General features: G+C 30.9%; 1 protein-coding gene across 2 annotated transcripts in view; it reads left to right on the top strand.

Annotated features, from left to right (window-relative positions):
• MS3_00007333 (uncharacterized protein) overlaps window positions 1-19991 on the top strand; it is a gene marked incomplete at both ends in the record, with an annotated part of 141075 nt that overhangs the window by 84003 nt on the left and 37081 nt on the right. For both annotated transcript variants that reach the window (XM_051215594.1, XM_035730102.2), the window contains 3 exons: window positions 3874-7915; window positions 16378-16451; window positions 19168-19264. In XM_051215594.1, coding sequence (XP_051066124.1) covers window positions 3874-7915; window positions 16378-16451; window positions 19168-19264 — 4213 coding nt within the window. The remainder of the gene's footprint in view (window positions 1-3873; window positions 7916-16377; window positions 16452-19167; window positions 19265-19991) is intronic.

The raw sequence follows: 19991 nt of genomic DNA, 5'->3' as shown, positions 1-19991 counted from the left end.
TTAAGCAGTTAACAGTAAACCTAGCAGAATGGATGTATGTGTAAGCAGTAAGTAATGCTCAAGCATATTCATACAAGTGCAACAATAATAAAGGTACAATGATCTAAGATAAGTTGTTATTGTACGAATAACTCTGTCCGTTAAATAAGTTAACAAAAGGGTTTGACCATATTAAATGTCAACAAACTCAATAGCACGTAAGTTGCTATAAATGAAATCATTGTAATACAAAGAATAAAAATAAAAAGTGTAAGAATAAACATAGTTAGGATCTTTATAAGCGAAAATGGATGGTGGCTAGCAGTGGAATCCAGGACTCGCGTTTTGTCCTATTTGAGACTCGTCAACTGGATGTACTTTCATAGTTAAGATCAATGCGTATTTATATTAGCATAGTGTAATAAAAAGATGATTATCAAACCTATGTGATATATGAACGTAATACATTTTGAACAATCTGATATACACCATTTTATCCTATACATAAATGTTCTTAACAAGCATATTATGTGTGATCAGACTCCTCGAAATGTATTACGTTAAAATATCACATAGTTCTGATAATTGTTGTCTTCTTATTCCATTATTCAAATTTATCAAAGGTACTAATTGCTTTAAGTTTATTTTATATCAGAAGGAGTTTTGTGGAGATTTTAGTAATTTACATAGTTGAAATCATGAGTCAATTGAAGCTAGACCACCATGGGAAACCTGGGAGTATTAAACGGCCGTTTCGTCTTGCTGTGGGACTCCTCAGTAGTGCGCACCCACGATCCCACTCGCGGGCTCCGAACCCAGGAATTACTGGTGTCGCACGCGAGCACTTGACCACAAGACCACTAATCCGGCCGGCGTCCAGCGATACTGAGGAGTCCCAGTATAGGATGAAACGGCCGTCCAGTGCTTCCACGTTTTTCATGGGTGTCTAGCTTCAATCGACTCATGATCTTAATTATTTTATATGTTGGAAAGCAGTAACACTGAGTGGAACAATGTTACTGTTAACAGTGATCCTAATTTAGATAAAAGAGGTTATGTAAGCATAATGAAGTTCCTACGTGATTGGGTAATCGCTCAACATGATAAAATAAATAACTGAATATAAAGAAAATGTGTAAAGGATGAATATCAGCAGACAAAATAAAAACAAAGAGAAAAGGTTGGACACAGGGTTGAAATATAAAGATTGGAAGTTAGAATTAATAAAGGTTATAAGATGAACATCTAATTATCATGGAATAGAAAAGTTAATTACACTTTTCATCTGTATACATAGGTCAGATCGGAAACATTTGACAGTGATTGTGTCTAGAAAACAGAGTAAGATTGTATTCTTTGTCTGTTAATTGTTTTGAATGCGTTATTTACATTCACTTTATGTTTATTATCCAAAAGGTGTCTGGCAATTGCACTTGTGAATGCTTTACTCTTTTTCAGCCGTAGGTTTCTAGTGATGTATTGATGTAAATACCTCTGATATATCAAGTAAATAAGAAGGTTGGAGTGAAGCACTTCTACTAGGTTTTCTGAACACAGTTCATATGTGTATCACTGACATATCATATAGCTTTGAGACCGTATATGGTCTGTCTGGATTGTGCCCATACTATCATTTTCTTCATTTCACTCATCTGTATCATTTGACTTTGTAGAATATATCATAAGATCAAGTTTAAGTGCTTTTTTTCTCTCATTCATTGATGAAAACTCCAGAGATTTATAACAAATAGTATTCTAATCCAATAGTGTTATAATAAACTTTGTTGACACTTATGTTCAATAGAATTTAATACTTAATAACAGAAATTTAATATAATACTTATTTATCAAAAACATATTTTTCTACTTATTATTATTCAACTAAGTAGTAGTAAGTCAGTTTGTCAAAAAAATCTGTTTATTATTTACACATCATCTTAGAAAATTGTTAACCTTAAAAGCAAATTATGACACATAAACAAGTAAAAAGAAGAAAAGAGATATTCTGGAAAAAAAGGAGAAAAAAGTAAATCATACAGAAAATAGATATATTTATATGATCAGTACAAGAATTTGTAGAAATTGTAGTATTTTGAAAGTTGCATTCATGAGTCGATCTACGCTAGACCAGCATTGAAAAATTAGAAACACTGGAAATCTATTTCATCCTGTTGTGTGACTTCTCAACAGTGCGCATCTACGATCCTGCTCGAGGGATTCCGATCTAGGGTCTTCAGTCTTGCGCGCGAATGAGATCGTAGATGCGCACTGCCGAGGAGTCTTACAATATGACGAATTAGCTGTCCAGTGTTTCCAGGTTTTCAATGGAAGTCTAACAACAATCGGTTCATGATTTCAATCAAAAAATTAATAATCTACACAACCCTATACTGATAATTTATTTTTCGTTTCTCATAACTTTCTCTCATTTTTGTTAAAAATTCTTTTTGAATCCGAGTGGTAAATTGATCAAGATAATGTAAATAGAAACTGATTTGTTAGTATTATTCGGGAACTGATGTATAATTTTGTTTTTGCATGATAAAAGCATTTTTCCATCCTAGTTCAGTAATAATTTCAATGGCTAAGGAATTGAGTTGTAGTGATAAAAAAGTCAGATGCAGTATGAGTTTTCCAACGGAATTAGATGTACAGCTTGAAGATGAATGACAAATGTTGGAAAATATACGTTTGAACTATCCAAAGTGTTTTGTTCACTTTTCTTACTATTAAACGTGTTGTAGATTGAATAGAAAATTTCTCGATTATCAGTAGTTTTTATGACTGAAAACCAAGATATATTTATCTTAGTATATTCACGTATAGGAAAGTTAACATGAAAGTATTCTATTTCATGTCTTTGCTTTTCTCAGTTCAACACAGGTAATGGGTAACTGTTGAGGTGAATCAGAGGGAAATAGGGTAATTTATAACAAATAGATATACAATGATAAATCATGAAATATGTTTAGATAAGTAAATAATAGTGGTTGAGTGTTCAATTAGTAGTTACCAATGTTATGTTTATCTAGATCTATTGTGCTGACCAAATTTTACTGAACAACTACCAATATGAACATTAATCTAAATGACTTGAGATAGTGTGTACTTTATTGAGGTATTAATTGATTAGATGAAACCAGTAACAAACCCTAGGCCTAGATTTCATGCTCGATGGCACTATTCAGCAGTGGACACATCAATCTCCCTAATAATACAGGTACGCCTTGATGAAGAGTACCAACTAGGATGAAACCTATGTGTGGTGTTTCATATCAATTGCTTCCAAGCAAATAGTATATGTCAATAATGTATATCTAAACCTCGTAAACGCTTGTTTCTATTGAAATCAATCAATCCCATCAGTTATTTATTCTTAGCATTCAACTACTAGAATGAAAATGTCCATACGTTTTTTATACTTTACCATAGCACTGCATAACTTTATTAATAAGTAATATGTCTTATTCTAACCATTACGGTAATTTCATTCTCCTTCTTCTTTCGAAAGTCTTCAATCTCTTACTACTTTGAGTGAACTAGATAAACACGTTCTAAAGAGAATAATCGTAAATATATTATAGTTCAATGTCATTAGATTATTCCATCTGAAGTTTGTACTGATGATGTCGTTCCGAAGGACGATGAAAGCTCCAGGACCAAACCATCCAACTCAGACAACAAAACTCCATCAAAATAGATTATTCCATATTAATGAATTTTTTTATTTCACGAGATAAACACATTAGAATAAAGCCATACAATCTATTCATATCTGATGAGGAAACAAGTAAGATATTGTACCAGTTCTTCATGGGAGCTGTTAAATTATGAACTATTTTTATTGACAGTTGTACAGTGCTATATCTTACACTATTGTTATATATCGTACAGATAACTGAAGATAATGAAAAACACGATAATACTTCATCAGACCATTTCACTACAAAACTGTATATAACACATATTGAAGATGATACAGAATTGCATGATCTTGAAAGAATCTCTACTCAATTAGAAACTCAAATCGTTGCTGAAGAAAATCTTATGTCTCAACCTTATAATTCTGGAAAAGTATATGAAAATAATTTTAGAACTGATGAAGAAACCGATCATTTCGTATATTCAGATACTCCAACTCTTACTACTACTACTACTATTACTTATAAATCAAATGAAAGTAATCATAACATAATCTCTTATCAAAATATGAAATTGAAATGTAAAAATAATCAATTTCCATATACATCACTACCTATTGATAAACGAATAGACAATTCTAAACAAAAAGAAGAAACATTTAAGAATATAAAAGAAGACTTATATCATTCAGACATATTGGAATTCTATGAACACGTGATCCCAACAATAAATTCTCCTCTATCATTGGATAATTCATATTCTGCCTCTATTAAAAGTCCAAATAATATAGATGAGAAGAATAGTATTATAAATAAAATTCTCTATCCTTATTATCCATATGAACAACAACTAACTCAATATAATTCAACTTATACATATATGAACAATAAACAATATTATCCATTGATTCATTTGAATAAGGAAGGCAGTCATTTAGAATTAACCAATAATCATAAAGATGAATTGAAAAAATCGAATAGAAAGTCAAATAAAAATTTTCTAACCACTTTTTTTAATGAGAATAATGATTCTTTAAATTATTCTATTGATCAATCTAACAATTCTAATAATTCATCATTAATATTGAATAATACATTGAATATTGAATCAGAAAATGATCAGAATAAAACAATCATTGAACATTATAAAACTGATCAATTATCAATATTAAATAATTCAATAGAAAAATCAATAGAAAAATCATTTAATAATAATAATAATAATAATTTAATAACATTTTCTGATACTACTCAAAAGTTATTCAATAATACTACTAATAATACTACTAATACACCAACTTGTATTGAAATCAAACAACAATCTATTAATAATTCATTATCATTAACAAAACCATTTTGTTGTTTTAATGAAAAATTATTAAAACGTGCACAATTAATTTTATCGAATTCACCAATTACTAATGAACCGGATCCAACTGATACATTATTAGCTTTAACTGAAGACAATAATAATAATAATAATAATAATAATAATCAATATAAGAGATCACATCAAACAAGTTTCTGTAAATCATCAATAAAAAATTATTTTCTATCATTATCTTGTCCACAATCATTAGGTAATCAGCTATTCGAGGATAATTATGATACTTTATCAGATGGTAGTGAGTTTTCCATTCATGTACCTATTACAAATTCAATTCTTAATGAAAATACATTCAATGAATCGAAATTATCATCAATACCTAATTTTAAAGAATTTTATGCTAATAAACATTTATGGGAATCTATTCATTCACAATGGTATATACATATATTAAAACGTATTACTGACGAAGCTAAATTAATATCAATACCAGAACAAACAATCTATTACGATAATTTACATACGGAATATATGTCATCTTCGTCTAGTTCACGTGGTTCATATTTTATAAATCAAAGAAGAAGACCACATTCTTCTGCTTATAGTTATGAAATAAATAGTTTAGTAGATGATTTACCTGGAACTTATGAAAGTCCTAATTCATCATCATCAATTATTTATTCAAGACATTTATATAATCATAGATCATTACATGATGTTTATCCGGATAGATTTATTAAATCATTCAATGATGATGATAATTATCGAATAAATTTAAAACCAATTACAAAAAGTAATTTAAAATCTTCATATGATTCACGACCATATAGATCATATTCAGAGGCTGGTACATCACATCATTATCATCCTCCTCCTCATCATCATCATCCTCGTGAAAAAGACAGAATTGGTCTAGCATCAATTATTCGTCATGATCGTCGAAATAAGTTAGGATTAATTCATCATACTTCAAGTCGTTCAAAACACTTCAAATCAAATGATGTTGAAAGTGTTTTACAACAAAGAATGTTGAAAGATTCTAATAGAAATATAAAATCAACAGAATTGGATAAATCAAAAGATTCCGTATATTCAACACGATTTAATAAAAATTATCAAGATTATGAAATAAGTCATAGAATAAAAAGAGGGAATTTAAGAAGTTATACACCAACTTCTAAATCATTTCATATTCCACAAACAAAATGGTCAAATGATAATAGTTTTCTAGAAGTTGGTTCATATTTTTCTTTACCTTTAAATGATTATCGTAGAAAAGGAATAAAACATTCACGACCTACATTGACTAATCAACGTTATGATCCATCTAGTATAGAATTTTTACTACAACAAAAAGTCCCATCTGATGAATGGAATAAATCTGATCATTTAACTCGAAGAATAGGAAATCTATCCAAATCAACTGGTCATTTAAGTCATTTAGATGATTTAAACAAATTTTCAGGTTCTACTTCTATGCAAACTTTAAGAGCTCGATTAGCTGCTGCACATTCAGAATTTAATTTAGACTATCAAGAAAATATATCGGACTCATATGAATTACAAAAATTGGACAGTAACAAATTTGGTTCACTTGATCGTCGAACTGATTCAAATGACTTTACAACTCGACAACTAAGACAACAAGTAGAACAACATCATCGTCGTTTACTTAAAAGTTTAATGACTGATGAACCTTATGAATCTAGTTGGCCATCTAGTTTTTCAAATTTTGATCTTCAAGGATACTTAAACTCATATTGTGATGAATCAGAAATGCGACCAACAACTCTTATTTCATCTACTTTAGCACCACCAATATTTTCTACAGCTTCAACAAGACTTCCGTTAAGTATTGAACAAGGTAAAATAGATGAAACAATGGTAGAACCTACAAACTATACATCTACAACTGACCAACAGTTTCTGTCCGTACCAAATATGTTAACTACATCGAATTTGAATTCTACCGCTCCAGTAGTATTGCCAAATCAAGTACCTTTAACAAATAATTTAGCTAACAATATAATGAATAATACAATCATAAATCAGCCTACATCAGTCAGTTTAAATGAACAAATACCAGTTTCAAATAACACATTAATCGAGCTTATTAATAATCCTGATTTTATACAAGCTCTTACATATAATCCGGAACTTATTAATCAAATAAATTCAATGTGCCTAGATCTCGCGCCAGCTGATTTGAATCAAGTAACTTTAGCAGCTGTTGCTGGAGCAATCGCAGCCACAGCTGTAGCTGGTTCTGGGATGTTAGATAATAATACTACTACTGATAATATTAATAATGTCATTACATGTCAACCGACTAATGAACACATTATCAATAGTCTACTACAAAATACAATTGCATCAGATCAAATGATGAATAATTATCCAAATACTGGAAATTTCATTTCAAATAACAGTAATACTGACCTTATAAATAATGTTTCATCTATAAATTCTACCTATTTACCAAATAGTCATATTATTAATGATATTAACAGTAATAATAACATTCCAAGAATGAATACTTTATTATCTGATGGGAATTCTTGTGTAGACACTATAAATCCTGAATCAATAGATATACTGATTGAACAAGTACGCAAATTATTAAATGAACAAAACCAATGTGATATGATGAATCCGACAACTTCAATAAATAATACTGTTATAAATAATAACCCTATCAATACTACTACTAGTAGTAGTAGTAGTGAACCTTTTAATAATCAATTATTATCATCGTTACCATCATCAGTTCATCAAACAAATCAATCAATAATGAATGAAGATAAAATACAAAATCCTGTAGATATTTATTATCAAAAATCATTGAGACATATACATAATCAGTCAGTTGATGAAGTTAATAAACAACAATATAATAAAATGCCTAGTGAAACAATTAATAACTGGCTTGGATTAAGTGATGATGAATGGAATTATAAAACTTATAAAGGTAAATATAATCTCTACTATCATTTATTATTTCACTAGTTAAGATTATATTATACCTTGTAGCCTGTGTGCCCTGTTAATGTATAATGTAACGATACCGCCAATTGGAGAGCAGTGAATTATCAATCCGACCAGTGACGCATAAAACCCATGCGAGCAGTCAACAGTCCTTATTGGTCCTGCTTTCTGTTTAGCCCAGCCAGTTAAGTCCAGAACACCAATCTCAGCCTCTGTGATATGAATAATTTATTACAAACACACGGAGTTTATATACCTATCAAACAGAACATATCGTACCATAAAATATGAAACAACATTTGTATAAGATTTGGATAAATGTGGCTGTGAATGTGGGAGGTAATGATTAATAGACAGGTCATAATTCAAGAATGGTAAATCGTGTAATAATAGTTCATAGTTCAAAATAAAGCTCATGATAATAACGACATGATCATGAATATTCTAGTTATTTAAAAACTATACGATAAGAATGTACGTATAGTATTGATCCATAAATGGATCTCAAAAGTTACCATTCATTATGCTTATCGGGACATAACAGATTATGAGTCAATTGAAACTGGACTACTATAGATAACCTGAGAGCTCTGGATAGCCGTTTCGTCCTATTATTTCATTTGTAAAGGAAATTAATGTAATTAAGATGGTTGTCTCTTTTCTACAGCATTAACAATTTTACAGTTTATCCATAAAAAGTGATTTTCCTTTGAATAAGCTATAAGAATTTTTAGTCAGTGAAGAATATGGAGATAATTATGGTTTGAGTAAAATATGAATAAGAAACACTGTCTATAATACATTATTAAGTTAATTGGATTCCCTTTAAAGGTAAATAATAAGAAAGTATTATAACTTATATTTAATTTAAGTTCTACCGAGTATTTTGATAATCAATGATAATGAATGTAATAAAGTGAAATAAATTGGTTTACACAGTTTTCTAGCTAATCTATAAAATTAAGTTCACATGGTATTGTTTACTTGAATCTTCCTATTGATGTTTAGGAATTCAACTGATGTTTAGGAATTCAACTGATGTTTAGGAATCCAATTGATCAATCTCTTATTAGCATATGTGCATACTGTGTATATTGCACCGATATTACCTTAATTCACAAGCATTATAAGCAGAGACAGATGGTGGCTAGCAGTGGAATCCAGGACGTATACTTCGTCTATTTGGAACTCATCAGGTCAATGTACATTTGCCAATAAGATACTGATCAATTGCAATCTTAAACGAATCGTATACATTCAATTCATTTTTGTATTATTTGTTTGAATTTTTCAATTGATATATAAGAATGCAATTGATAAGTTTCTTATTCGCATATGGACATCTTGTGTACGTCCTGGATTCCACTGCTAGCCACCATCTGTCTCTGCTTATAATGCTTGTGAATTAAGGCAATATCGATGCAATATACACAGTATGCACATATGCCAATAAGAGATTGATCAATTAGAGTCCTAAACATGAATAGGAAGATTCAAGTAAAGAATACCAAGTGAATTTAAACTTCACCCAACTATACAGGCAGGTGGCTATCAGGACTCAGTAACTAAGTAGATAACTCAGTGGTGTTTGAAACAAACGGTACTGTTTTGGAGTCCCAAAGTGAACATTAACTGTGGAATGCAAATACATGTAGATGAGTATTTCGTTTTCAGGTTGATAGCCGTTTGAAAATAGATTCCCCTTAACGTTTTTATAGATTATGACCTTCAAAGGTATAGAAATATTGATTATTCTTGACTCAAACAGTCGTGAGATAATATAGAATATTTTTTAGTTGAGGATGAAGTTTTTGACAATATATATTTGTTTTCTGAGCTGGTCGGTTTATTCGTGAAGTTCTTGTTGTGTTTCTGGACAGTATCGTAATTGTATATTTAAGAAAAAATGGATATAATTATTAGGTTAAAGTAAATATTTACAAAAACAGAAAAATCAAGTCAATTCATTGAAATACAGCAATGTAGTTAATTCGATTTTGAAACAAAAATATAAACATAAACATTTTCCACCTGTTTTATGAATCAATAAGATTTTCTATTTTGACTCAAATAATTTAGATTTCTGAAATGCATCTAAATTTGACTACAAGAACAAACTTCATATATTTAGATGGTGGTTGGAGGTAGTCGACAAGAAACCCTGGACCCGGGTTTCGTGCTACTTGGCACTCGTTAGCAAGGTGTATCTGTAATCTTGAGGAAACTGGTGCCCACTGGCGGATTCAATCCCTTGTCACCCAGATTCACAGTCAGAGACATTACCGCTGAGCTATCCGAGCTGTGACCGACCTCCTGTAGGACTGAGATGTAATCACAATTGACTGATCATTGAGTGGTGACCAATGTCATGCGTGTCTAGTCCTTATTAGTGCAGATCGAATGCTATCGATCATGCTACAACGTGGCCAGGGAGCACCAGTTCCCTCAAGATTACAGGTACACCTTGCTGACGAGTGCCGAGTAGCACAAAACCCCGGATCTAGGGTTTCCTGTCGACTACCTCTAACCACAATCTAAATCCCAATATATAGTGCCCGCAGTGCCGAGTCGCCTAGACTGGTGGCCAGATTGCAACATGGTCGATAGCATTCGATCTGCATTAGATAAGGACTTGGCACACATGACATTGATCACCACCCAGTGATCAACCAATTGTGAAACTTCATATATGCAGAAGGTACAAATAATTTGTCATATCTTCTCTTTGAAATCGGTAAATTTCATCTGTCAACTAAAATTGATTAATCACAGAGCAGTGATAGATTATATGTTCATTTAACTTGTTACTACTGGTCAAACTACATCAATCAAGTTTGAATGATTCAATATCTTATGGATTACAACGAGATACCCAGTGGTTGAGGATAGTCAACTACAAACTCTGGGGTTCAATTTTGTGTTATAAGACGCTTGCCAGCAAGGTATACCTGTAATCTTCAAGGAACTGGTGCTGTCCAGTGAGTTAAACCCAATGTCATCCAGCTACACACTTAAAAATGTTATGATTTAGCTATCCATGTGGCAACGGACCTCCTATTGGACATCTGACTGATCAATGATTAGTGACCAATATCATGTTTGTCAGGTCTTTCCTAGTGCTGATCAAACTCTATTTCTTAACTACTAATAGATATCGCATCAGATTATCCTAGAAAAACAGTCTAAAAGTCTCATTTGAGGCTGATGATATGCATAAATGAATAAGCCTAATTTAGTACTAATTAGTTCATCAATAGAACGTAGTTTTCAGTAATTCGTTAGGTGCTTTCTATCAATATATATTATCTTTTTGTTCATTAAAATATTAAAATAGTAGCTAATAATTTTAAACTACATTAGTTACCTTTAGTTTTAATGGAATTTTATTATCTCATAGAATGTTGGAAGGATAAATCTTATGTTTTATTCATAAACTTAATGGTATGGCTTACAACCAACTGGATTTAACCAGTTTATACTGTTTACAATCAATAGTAGTATAGTTATTTTTTCTAACTAATAGAATATTTCAGAGAATCAAGTTACCATGATACCTAAGTAAACAAATTCTCTACCAAAATTTTATTTCTTTTATCAAATATTTACAATTTTTTCCTGATCAAGCTAAAATGATCCTCTTCAGTACTTATTGATAGCACATAAAGATTAATTTTTGAACAGAGGATATTCTTTCCGATAAATTCTCTTCAGTTTCTACAATACATATATCCAAATGAACAATAAAAAAGTGGTCAGGTTAAGGGTAAAATGCATCGTTTAAAGCGCACCATGAAACGAAACGGCTGTTCAGTGCTTCCAGGTTTTCAGTGGTGTTCTAACATCAATCGGTACATGATCTCAATTAAAGCAAGTGAATTTAGCATTGTCAAACAAACTAGAATAAAATTGTTAATGTTGATATGACTCAGATAGAATGTTAACTGGAATCAGCTTATATGTTAATTGAAAGTTTAAGATCCATGATCCGAATAAATATGAGTTAGATAAAGTGAGAAAAATAATAATGCAATTACAATTCAATCAAATGTTTGATGGAAGAATATATTGTGTAAAAAAATATTAGTAAAACATTATAAGGTGGGATGAATGAGAAGATATTTCTTTTCTAAGCAGAGCTCAAGTTTCTTCATTCGGATGGCTACTGCTTCATATGTTTGAAAGACTTTAAATCTGACAAGCTTTTACAGAAAAATTACTGGTTTATACTGGCACTATGAGCAATTTGGACTAAATGGGCCATTATCGAGCTGTTCACTTTCTTCATCAGACTTTTGTCTAGCTAGGCTGGGTGTTCGCGAGCACGAAAGTGTAAATTTCTAGAACTTAGACCAATATAACTTGCTCCACAGGAGTAGTCGAACTGATAAATACAAAATGAGGTGGTCATTCTAGTTAATTTATCTTTTTGCCTAGGTGTCACAATTTGACGCGTGGAAAACTCCAACAGTAGTTCTCCGGGGTTGAAAGACTTTTGCAGTTTTCTGCGTAATCTCTGATTTAATATTTCGCTAGCTGCATCCCTTCTGGATTGTAGGCGCATGAACAGGGATTTTTTATTCACCGTTTGTATTTCTCCTATTTTCACCTTCATGATCATATGTTTAATTATAAACTTTCTAGGGTAACCATTCTCCCTAAGAGTATTACACATGGTGTTTATCTCTTTTTCAACTATATCCGTCGAATATATAGTGCGTATTCGGTAACTAATTGATTAGGTTTTGTTTGTATTGTAGAGGTACAAAGCTATGGAAATGCGTATACTGCCCAGTTCATGTATTTTTTCTGTTTAAATTACTATTTTATTGATCCTTTCGCTCTTATAGTTAAGAGAACGTCCAAAAAGTCTATTCTACCATTATTCTCTTCTTCAGATATAAACTCAATGGCTCGATGTATTTCATTAAACTGCCTAAGAACCTCTGGGTGTGATATATTATCTTTACAGAGAATGGGCGTGTCATCCATATATCGATCAGTTTCAATGTCATCTAATATAGGGCTCAAATATTAGTCTTTTATTATAATGAGGATCTTTAAACGGCATAAAAATTATTTGTTTTGCTTTTTTTTTGCAAAATGACATGATGGTACTCAATATCATTTACTGTATATATTTTTTCATTATCCATTTATCCTAGATAACGTACAAATACATCATTCTTTATATATATATATATATATATACCCATCTACCCTAATTAAAGTCAAAAACTTGACAAAATCCACTGGCACTTACTTTCAAGAAGCAGCTTACTATCACCATTGCATATTAACTCACGTTATATATACATATATATGTATAAAATATTCTCTTAGAAGTTTACCCTCTGTGTAAGTATACCTAACTATTTGTAGTTCTGTGTGTAGTGTAGTTAATTATTCCACTGTTTCTTTTTTCCTCCTTAGAAAAATAAAAAATTCTTTTCGTCTTTTTTTCAGTTTCCTATTGTTTTATTGCTTTCAATCGAATCGATTAACTAACTATGCTACGGAAGTCAATTGTGATAAACATTATATTGAATAAATAATGGACTTTTGAATGTAGTAGTTATATAACGGAAGTTATTCATCATTATTGATTTGTTGTATACTTTCTCTATGAAATTAATATTGGATGAAATTAGTTTTCCTAAAACATTACAAAATAATTAGTTTCAGTATCATATTAGATAATATACATTTCGTTTAATAAATTGTCTAACTATTACATAAGTAACCATTTTGCTCAATAAAAAATAACATCTACAAACTAAGTATTTCTCTGGAAATTCTTTGATGATATTGTTAGATCCTAGCGAAGATTAAATTACGAGTAACTGATGAGACCTATTAGTGGACTAATATTATCTATATATTCTTATGGGATAACTATTCAGTAATTAGATTGTGTATAAGCTTCATTTTGATCTATAGATTATTATTGTACGATTTATTGTTCTTAAATTATACTCAGTCAATTAATTATTGTCTCCCATGTTCACAGCCACTTTTTGGCTTTATTGTGTATAAATGTTATCTTCTATTTTATGGTGCGTTGCGGTCCGTTTGGTTGATGTATCAACTCGGTATGTCTGAAATATATGATTCGCATAGTGAAGGCTGTTATTGGCATTCTGAACTCAGCTGGACGGACTAGGCGAGCAATGGATCAATAGGACGCTAGGCCGGTCGGACTTGACGAACGTTATTGGTTTAGTACAGTACAAGGGTGAATAAGTCGTATCTTGATTGGCGAATAAGTTACGTGATAACTAGCTGGACTTAAAGGCACAGCAGATATAAAATGGATTATTACAAAGAAATAGATATCAAAATCATTTAATCGAGCTTCAAATGGTCAAATTTCATTTATGGATAAAATCAAACCTCAGGTTAATAAAAGTTGAAGAATATCCATAGTGGTAAAAATGTCTTCATTACTTATCTTCCTTTATAGTATGAATATAATTATGACTTAACATTTATTTATGGGCACTGCTGAGGAGTCCCACAATAAGACAAAAAGGCCATTAAGTACCACCAGGTTTTCCATGGTGGTCTAGCTTCAATTCACTCATGATCTCAACTACTGAAATTCATTTATTTATAATTTATCTATTGCATTTTCACAGTTTATTTCAAAAATTTTCTTCCTAAGCTTCTTATTAATTCATAGTGTTTGAACGCTTTACTATACGAAGAGAAATGTTTAAGTCTCTTATGGTTTTCTTTATTCACTTTAACAGGTATTTGTACTGGACAATGCCTGATCATTCATTATTTTTATTGCTTATTCGTTATGATTTGTTCAAATTAATTTTATTAAAATAACTAGGGTCAATAGGATAAGTTAGTATGGACAGCTTCATAGGAGACACTTTTTCCAAAAGAGATCTTAGAATTTCTTATCTATATGTTTTATGAGGTAACGTTACGAAATTGTAAGCAGATAAGCCTTGACTTTTAAATTATTCACATTGTAGCGAATCAACTGACTTAATAGCCAATTTATTCAATTTTCAATAATTGAATTATATGAACAAAAACTAACCACCTATTTTATTTCTAGTAACGATTCAATGACATTAGCTTTCATATAATATATAGCTGAAAACTAAACCTCAACCTTTTCAATGTTCACCAACTCTACTGTATCCTACAGTTCCGGTAATTTTTCCGACTTAATGGAGAGAATATTTAATATTAGGGTGTAATTGTTACTAAAATAGGTAAAACACAAACTCATTTATTTTTAAGTATTATTTATCACCGACTCCAGTTTGAGTAACACAGAAAACTGGCGAGTATCGAGTAGGTATTTTGTCTAAATATGTGATTCCTCAACAGTGTACAGATATAACTTGTTTAGAGATCGAACTCGTCAAGTTCGGCCGCAAGAGTTTTTTTAACAATTGAATCATTAGATTAGAATCCTGTACTTTAACTCCAGCTAATGAACGATGTATCACGATGAGTGTCGAATACCACTTTTAACAATTGTGTTTTTAGTCTCAATATATTAGCTGAACTTAACAGATCACAACTTGAACTTTCAGAGCTCATCTCAAAGTAGGTGACAAAACAGAACACAACTAGGAATTAAATGAAGTGATTTTGTAATGATCAATTTAACATAGTTCAAATTGTTACTGTTCATAGTGTCATTCAAATACTTTTTTAAAAAAGAAACATTAGTGAAACTTTAATTTACGGACGATTTTTGAGCGACGCCAAAGTGACCTTGACAGTGTCAACCTACTTAATAGGGTTAAGTGAAGGTTATAAAGCGTTCTGAAGAATAAAGACAATCATTTATAGTTGATGGTAAGGGTTAGAATTTAGATTTACGGTTTTCCTCGCGAACTGACATTAGCTAAAATGCCAAGACGTTATTTAGACGAATTGGTGAGTGAATTTCACGCCAAAATCCAAGACCTGTTATCCTAAATCTGATTGGTTATTTCATAAATTTTATTCTCTCCGAAACATGAATAGCTCTTTTTTTAGCAACAATTTTTTATTAGACAGGGCTGCTAACCACATGCCTAACCTTCCTACTTTATTCGAGCTCGGGACCTGCAATAACCCTAGAAGATCCCCAGGAGGAGTTGACTAGATTAGTATAGTTGCGTTAAGGTCTAAATGACATTATATGCCAGCACTTGAGTTATAACAATTAAACTATTTTTCTCGTCGATCTAAGGATACTACCTAACTATTGTAAGTAGTTATAACATTTTCAAATTTTTTGTGATAAATTAACAATATAGGTGATAACTTTCCGTAAGCATAATAAGGGAATAAAATGGGACAAATTAAAGTTGTTTTTACTGTCATCTTGAAGAAACGATTAAATGACTAATTATGTCACTAAAATTGCTATATATATTTATATCCGTAATTTAGTAAACGTTCCTACTATTATCATATTTATTTTCATAGATAACACGAAAAATCCGGATTCATGGATAGACAACAATACTACATGGCCTTCATTCAATCCATTAACTAATAACGTAAGTTATATCTACATTTAACATCAGTAAAGTCGTTGATACTAGTAACAATACTAATGAGAAATAGTAATTGAGATAATTATCAAAACAATATGAATAGAAGTACTGATAATATTCTTGTTTTTTATTCCATACCATAGTGAGTGTATTTCTGTGTCTGTGTGATAACAACATTCTCTCATATAATATAAATTCTAATAAACTGTGTACATAATCCTTAGGATAATATTAGTTTATTAACTGTGAATAATAAAAAAAGGATTTTAATTGAATTTGTAATACTTTGGATTATCGCAATGTTTATATGGTGATTGTCACAGAATAACCATTGTTTTAAGTACATCTAGCTGACAAGTCTCAAACAAGACTAAACAATCGTTCTGGATTCTCATCCTAGCCACCTATTCTATAAAAAAAGAGATTAATCAAGAGTTTAGGTAAACGTTTTACAAGTGGGACTGAAGATAGTGAATTCATTTATTTAATTGATTGCTTGAACTATTGTCAAGTCTCATACAACAATAAGTATACTCTGTAAGAAGGTAATTTTACATTGGTTTTCAGAATGACTAGACGCTATCCTGGCTTTAACCAAGAACCCTGTTAGATCAATATATGATTGTAATTAAACTAGCTTTCAGTATATTAGGATTTACGCTTTTAATAAAAGTCGTAGTAAAAGCAGAGTTAGTGATGGAAGGTGTTACAGAAACTTATTTAAAGCACTGGATAAAAAGATTAAAATAGTGACAGGTGCCTCCAGCAAAAGATTCATCAGTATTTGAACACCAAAAATGAGACAGGAGTGAAAGTGAATTGAAGTTGAAGTGAACATACATACAATAATAAGAAGTTTTGATAAATATAAAAATTGAGATTTTCGACATTACGATTATACATTCAGGGTTATGTCACTTACAGAACCTGATATTTTGATTTAATAAGTCATGTTACATTTACTACTCTATACAATTGTGACCAATAGTCGATGCATTAACGAACTGATTCAATATCTGTTAAACTAGGAATCTTAGGTTATTTTATGTTTTTTTTGCCAAATTGTTCTGTATCGTATCTTTCGCCTCTGAGTGACCAAATATTTAGCTTCATTCATTTATTTGATCTCAATCTGATTATGATTGACATATGCGTTGTAACACATAAGGATTGTTTTTCAGAAAACATTTATTGAATTTCCTTTTTGAGTTTAAAAAAAATAATACTTGATTGGCTTCTGTTTTGATCAATTGATTTTAGTTAAGGTATTCAAGCAGCATAAAATAACTCCGGATAATACGAAATACCCTTTAGCCACTCTCAGGTACTGAATTGAAAACTGAACAAAACTAATAAATATGAGAAATAATTTATTAACATGTAGTAGTAGTGGTAGTAGTAGTAGTAGTAGTGTTGAGTTGACTTTCCGAGAACTGCAACGGAGCCTCCAGAGACCCTAAAGGAGCCTAAGGGTCCTAGCCAATCAGAGCATGATGGAACTTTCTAGGACATCAATGTGGCGTGCTTCTATTGTTCAGTAGCATAATATGAGTTTTAGCAGATTGGACAAAATATGATGTTGATTTAACAAATGTTAACATCTATAAATAACCGTGTTTTTCTGTACAAAAATTAACCTTTGGAGTAAAGTGTTTTTCGCTTATTTTGCGTTTTTTCTCTGGAGTTTAGGTCGCTGCGTAGTTCTAGATTGCGGGTTACAAGAGTAGCTTAGGAACCGAATAAAGCGTTCAAATTACCAAGACTTATCAGTGACGACGTAGATGGAATTCGAACCCACGCGGGGAAACCCCAACCAAGTAGTAATAGTAGTAGTAGTAGTTGTTGTTGTTTTTATTGTAGTTATACAATTCTGACCTACATAAGAATAAATAAATTCACTATGAAATGAAGTTTTACAGATCATATGTATTAAATATCAAAACAACTTAGTTTAATATCTCTTTGCAACATTCTAGATGTAAAAAAGAAATATTTAAGTAAATGAGATATCTGGAAGGTGAATTAATAAACAACTACTTTTCATCTGTGCGATATTTCCAAGATGCACAAATATAAAGGAATCCATATTCAATAAATCTACAGTATCAAATTTTATATAATCACTCTGCATCGATAAATACGTTTGTCCTAATTTACTACTAAGATATATCCGAATCTATTATAAATTAAGGTTGATTGGATATGTTCGATTTCGTGTACATATGGACACTTAACACTTTTTTTAAGCAATGATGAATAGTGGCTAACAGTGGAGTCTAAGATGCGCGTTTCGTTCTATTAGGGATTCGTCAGCTGGATGTACCTGCACCTCAGAGTTGGCGTTCACTTTGGGACTCCAATCCAGTACCATCCGCTTCAAACGCTATCGCGTTATCCACTCTGCTACTGAGTCCTGATAGCCACTTGCTTGTGAAATGGAGTGAATTTAAATTCACTTAGTATTGTTTGGCTTGTATCTTCCCATTGAGTCCCAAAATAGAACGAAACGCGCATCCTGGATTTCACTGCTAGCCACTATCCATCATTGCCTATTATATAATGTTTGTTCAAAAGATTCACTTAACAACTTTATACATACTATTTCGATTTTTATTAATAAATATTAGATTTTATAATTCATAGAAATGAATTTAATTATGTAACTGAATGTTTATTCAATAATTAAAATAGGAAACTTTATAATTTATTTTAATTACAGAAGTCTAAATCAATAATACAACCTACAAAATGTACATATGATTTTCCAACTAAACGACTTTTATTAATGCGTGAATCTAAGGACAGACATCAAAAAGGTAAATGTTATTACGATTAAGTTATTTTACATTTGAATACAAATTGTTATTTATTATTAAATAGATCGAGTAATTATCATTTAAAGATCCCCATTATATTAAAAGATTCATATTTGAACGAGGAATATTCTTTTCGATCAATTCTCTTCAGATTCTACAATTCATATATATCCAAATTAATAATCCGGGAAAAAATGGCGAGGTTAAGGGTAAAATGCATCGTTTAAAGTGCACTGTTGAGGAGTACCACAATAAGACGAAACGGTCGTTCAGTGCTTCCAGGTTTTCAGTGGTGTTCTAACATCAATCGGTACATGATCTCAATTAAAGCAAGTGAATTTAGCATTGTCAAACAAACTAGAATAAAATTGTTAATGTTGATATGACTCAGATAGAATGTTAACTCGAATCAGCTTATATGTTAATTGAAAGTTTAAGATCCATGATCCGAATAAATATGAGTTAGATAAAGTGAGAAAAATAATAATGCAATTACAATTCGATCAAATGTTTAATGGAAGACTATATTGTATGAAAAATTAGTAAGATGTAATAAGGAGGGATGATTGTGAAGTGAATGAATCATGTATGGGGAAAATTAATAATGATGTTTAACCAATACTACTAATAATAATACAAAGATTTATGAATAAAGATAACAGAGACAGTTGCAATTGACTACGAAAAGTCGTAGTTAAATTAAGCCATTCCACAGCTAAGATTACGG

Source organism: Schistosoma haematobium, chromosome 4, assembly GCF_000699445.3.
Source record: "Schistosoma haematobium chromosome 4, whole genome shotgun sequence".
NCBI lineage: Eukaryota > Metazoa > Platyhelminthes > Trematoda > Strigeidida > Schistosomatidae > Schistosoma > Schistosoma haematobium.
Note: the sequence above shows the minus strand (reverse complement) of the source record. Positions and strands in the feature narration are given on the sequence as shown.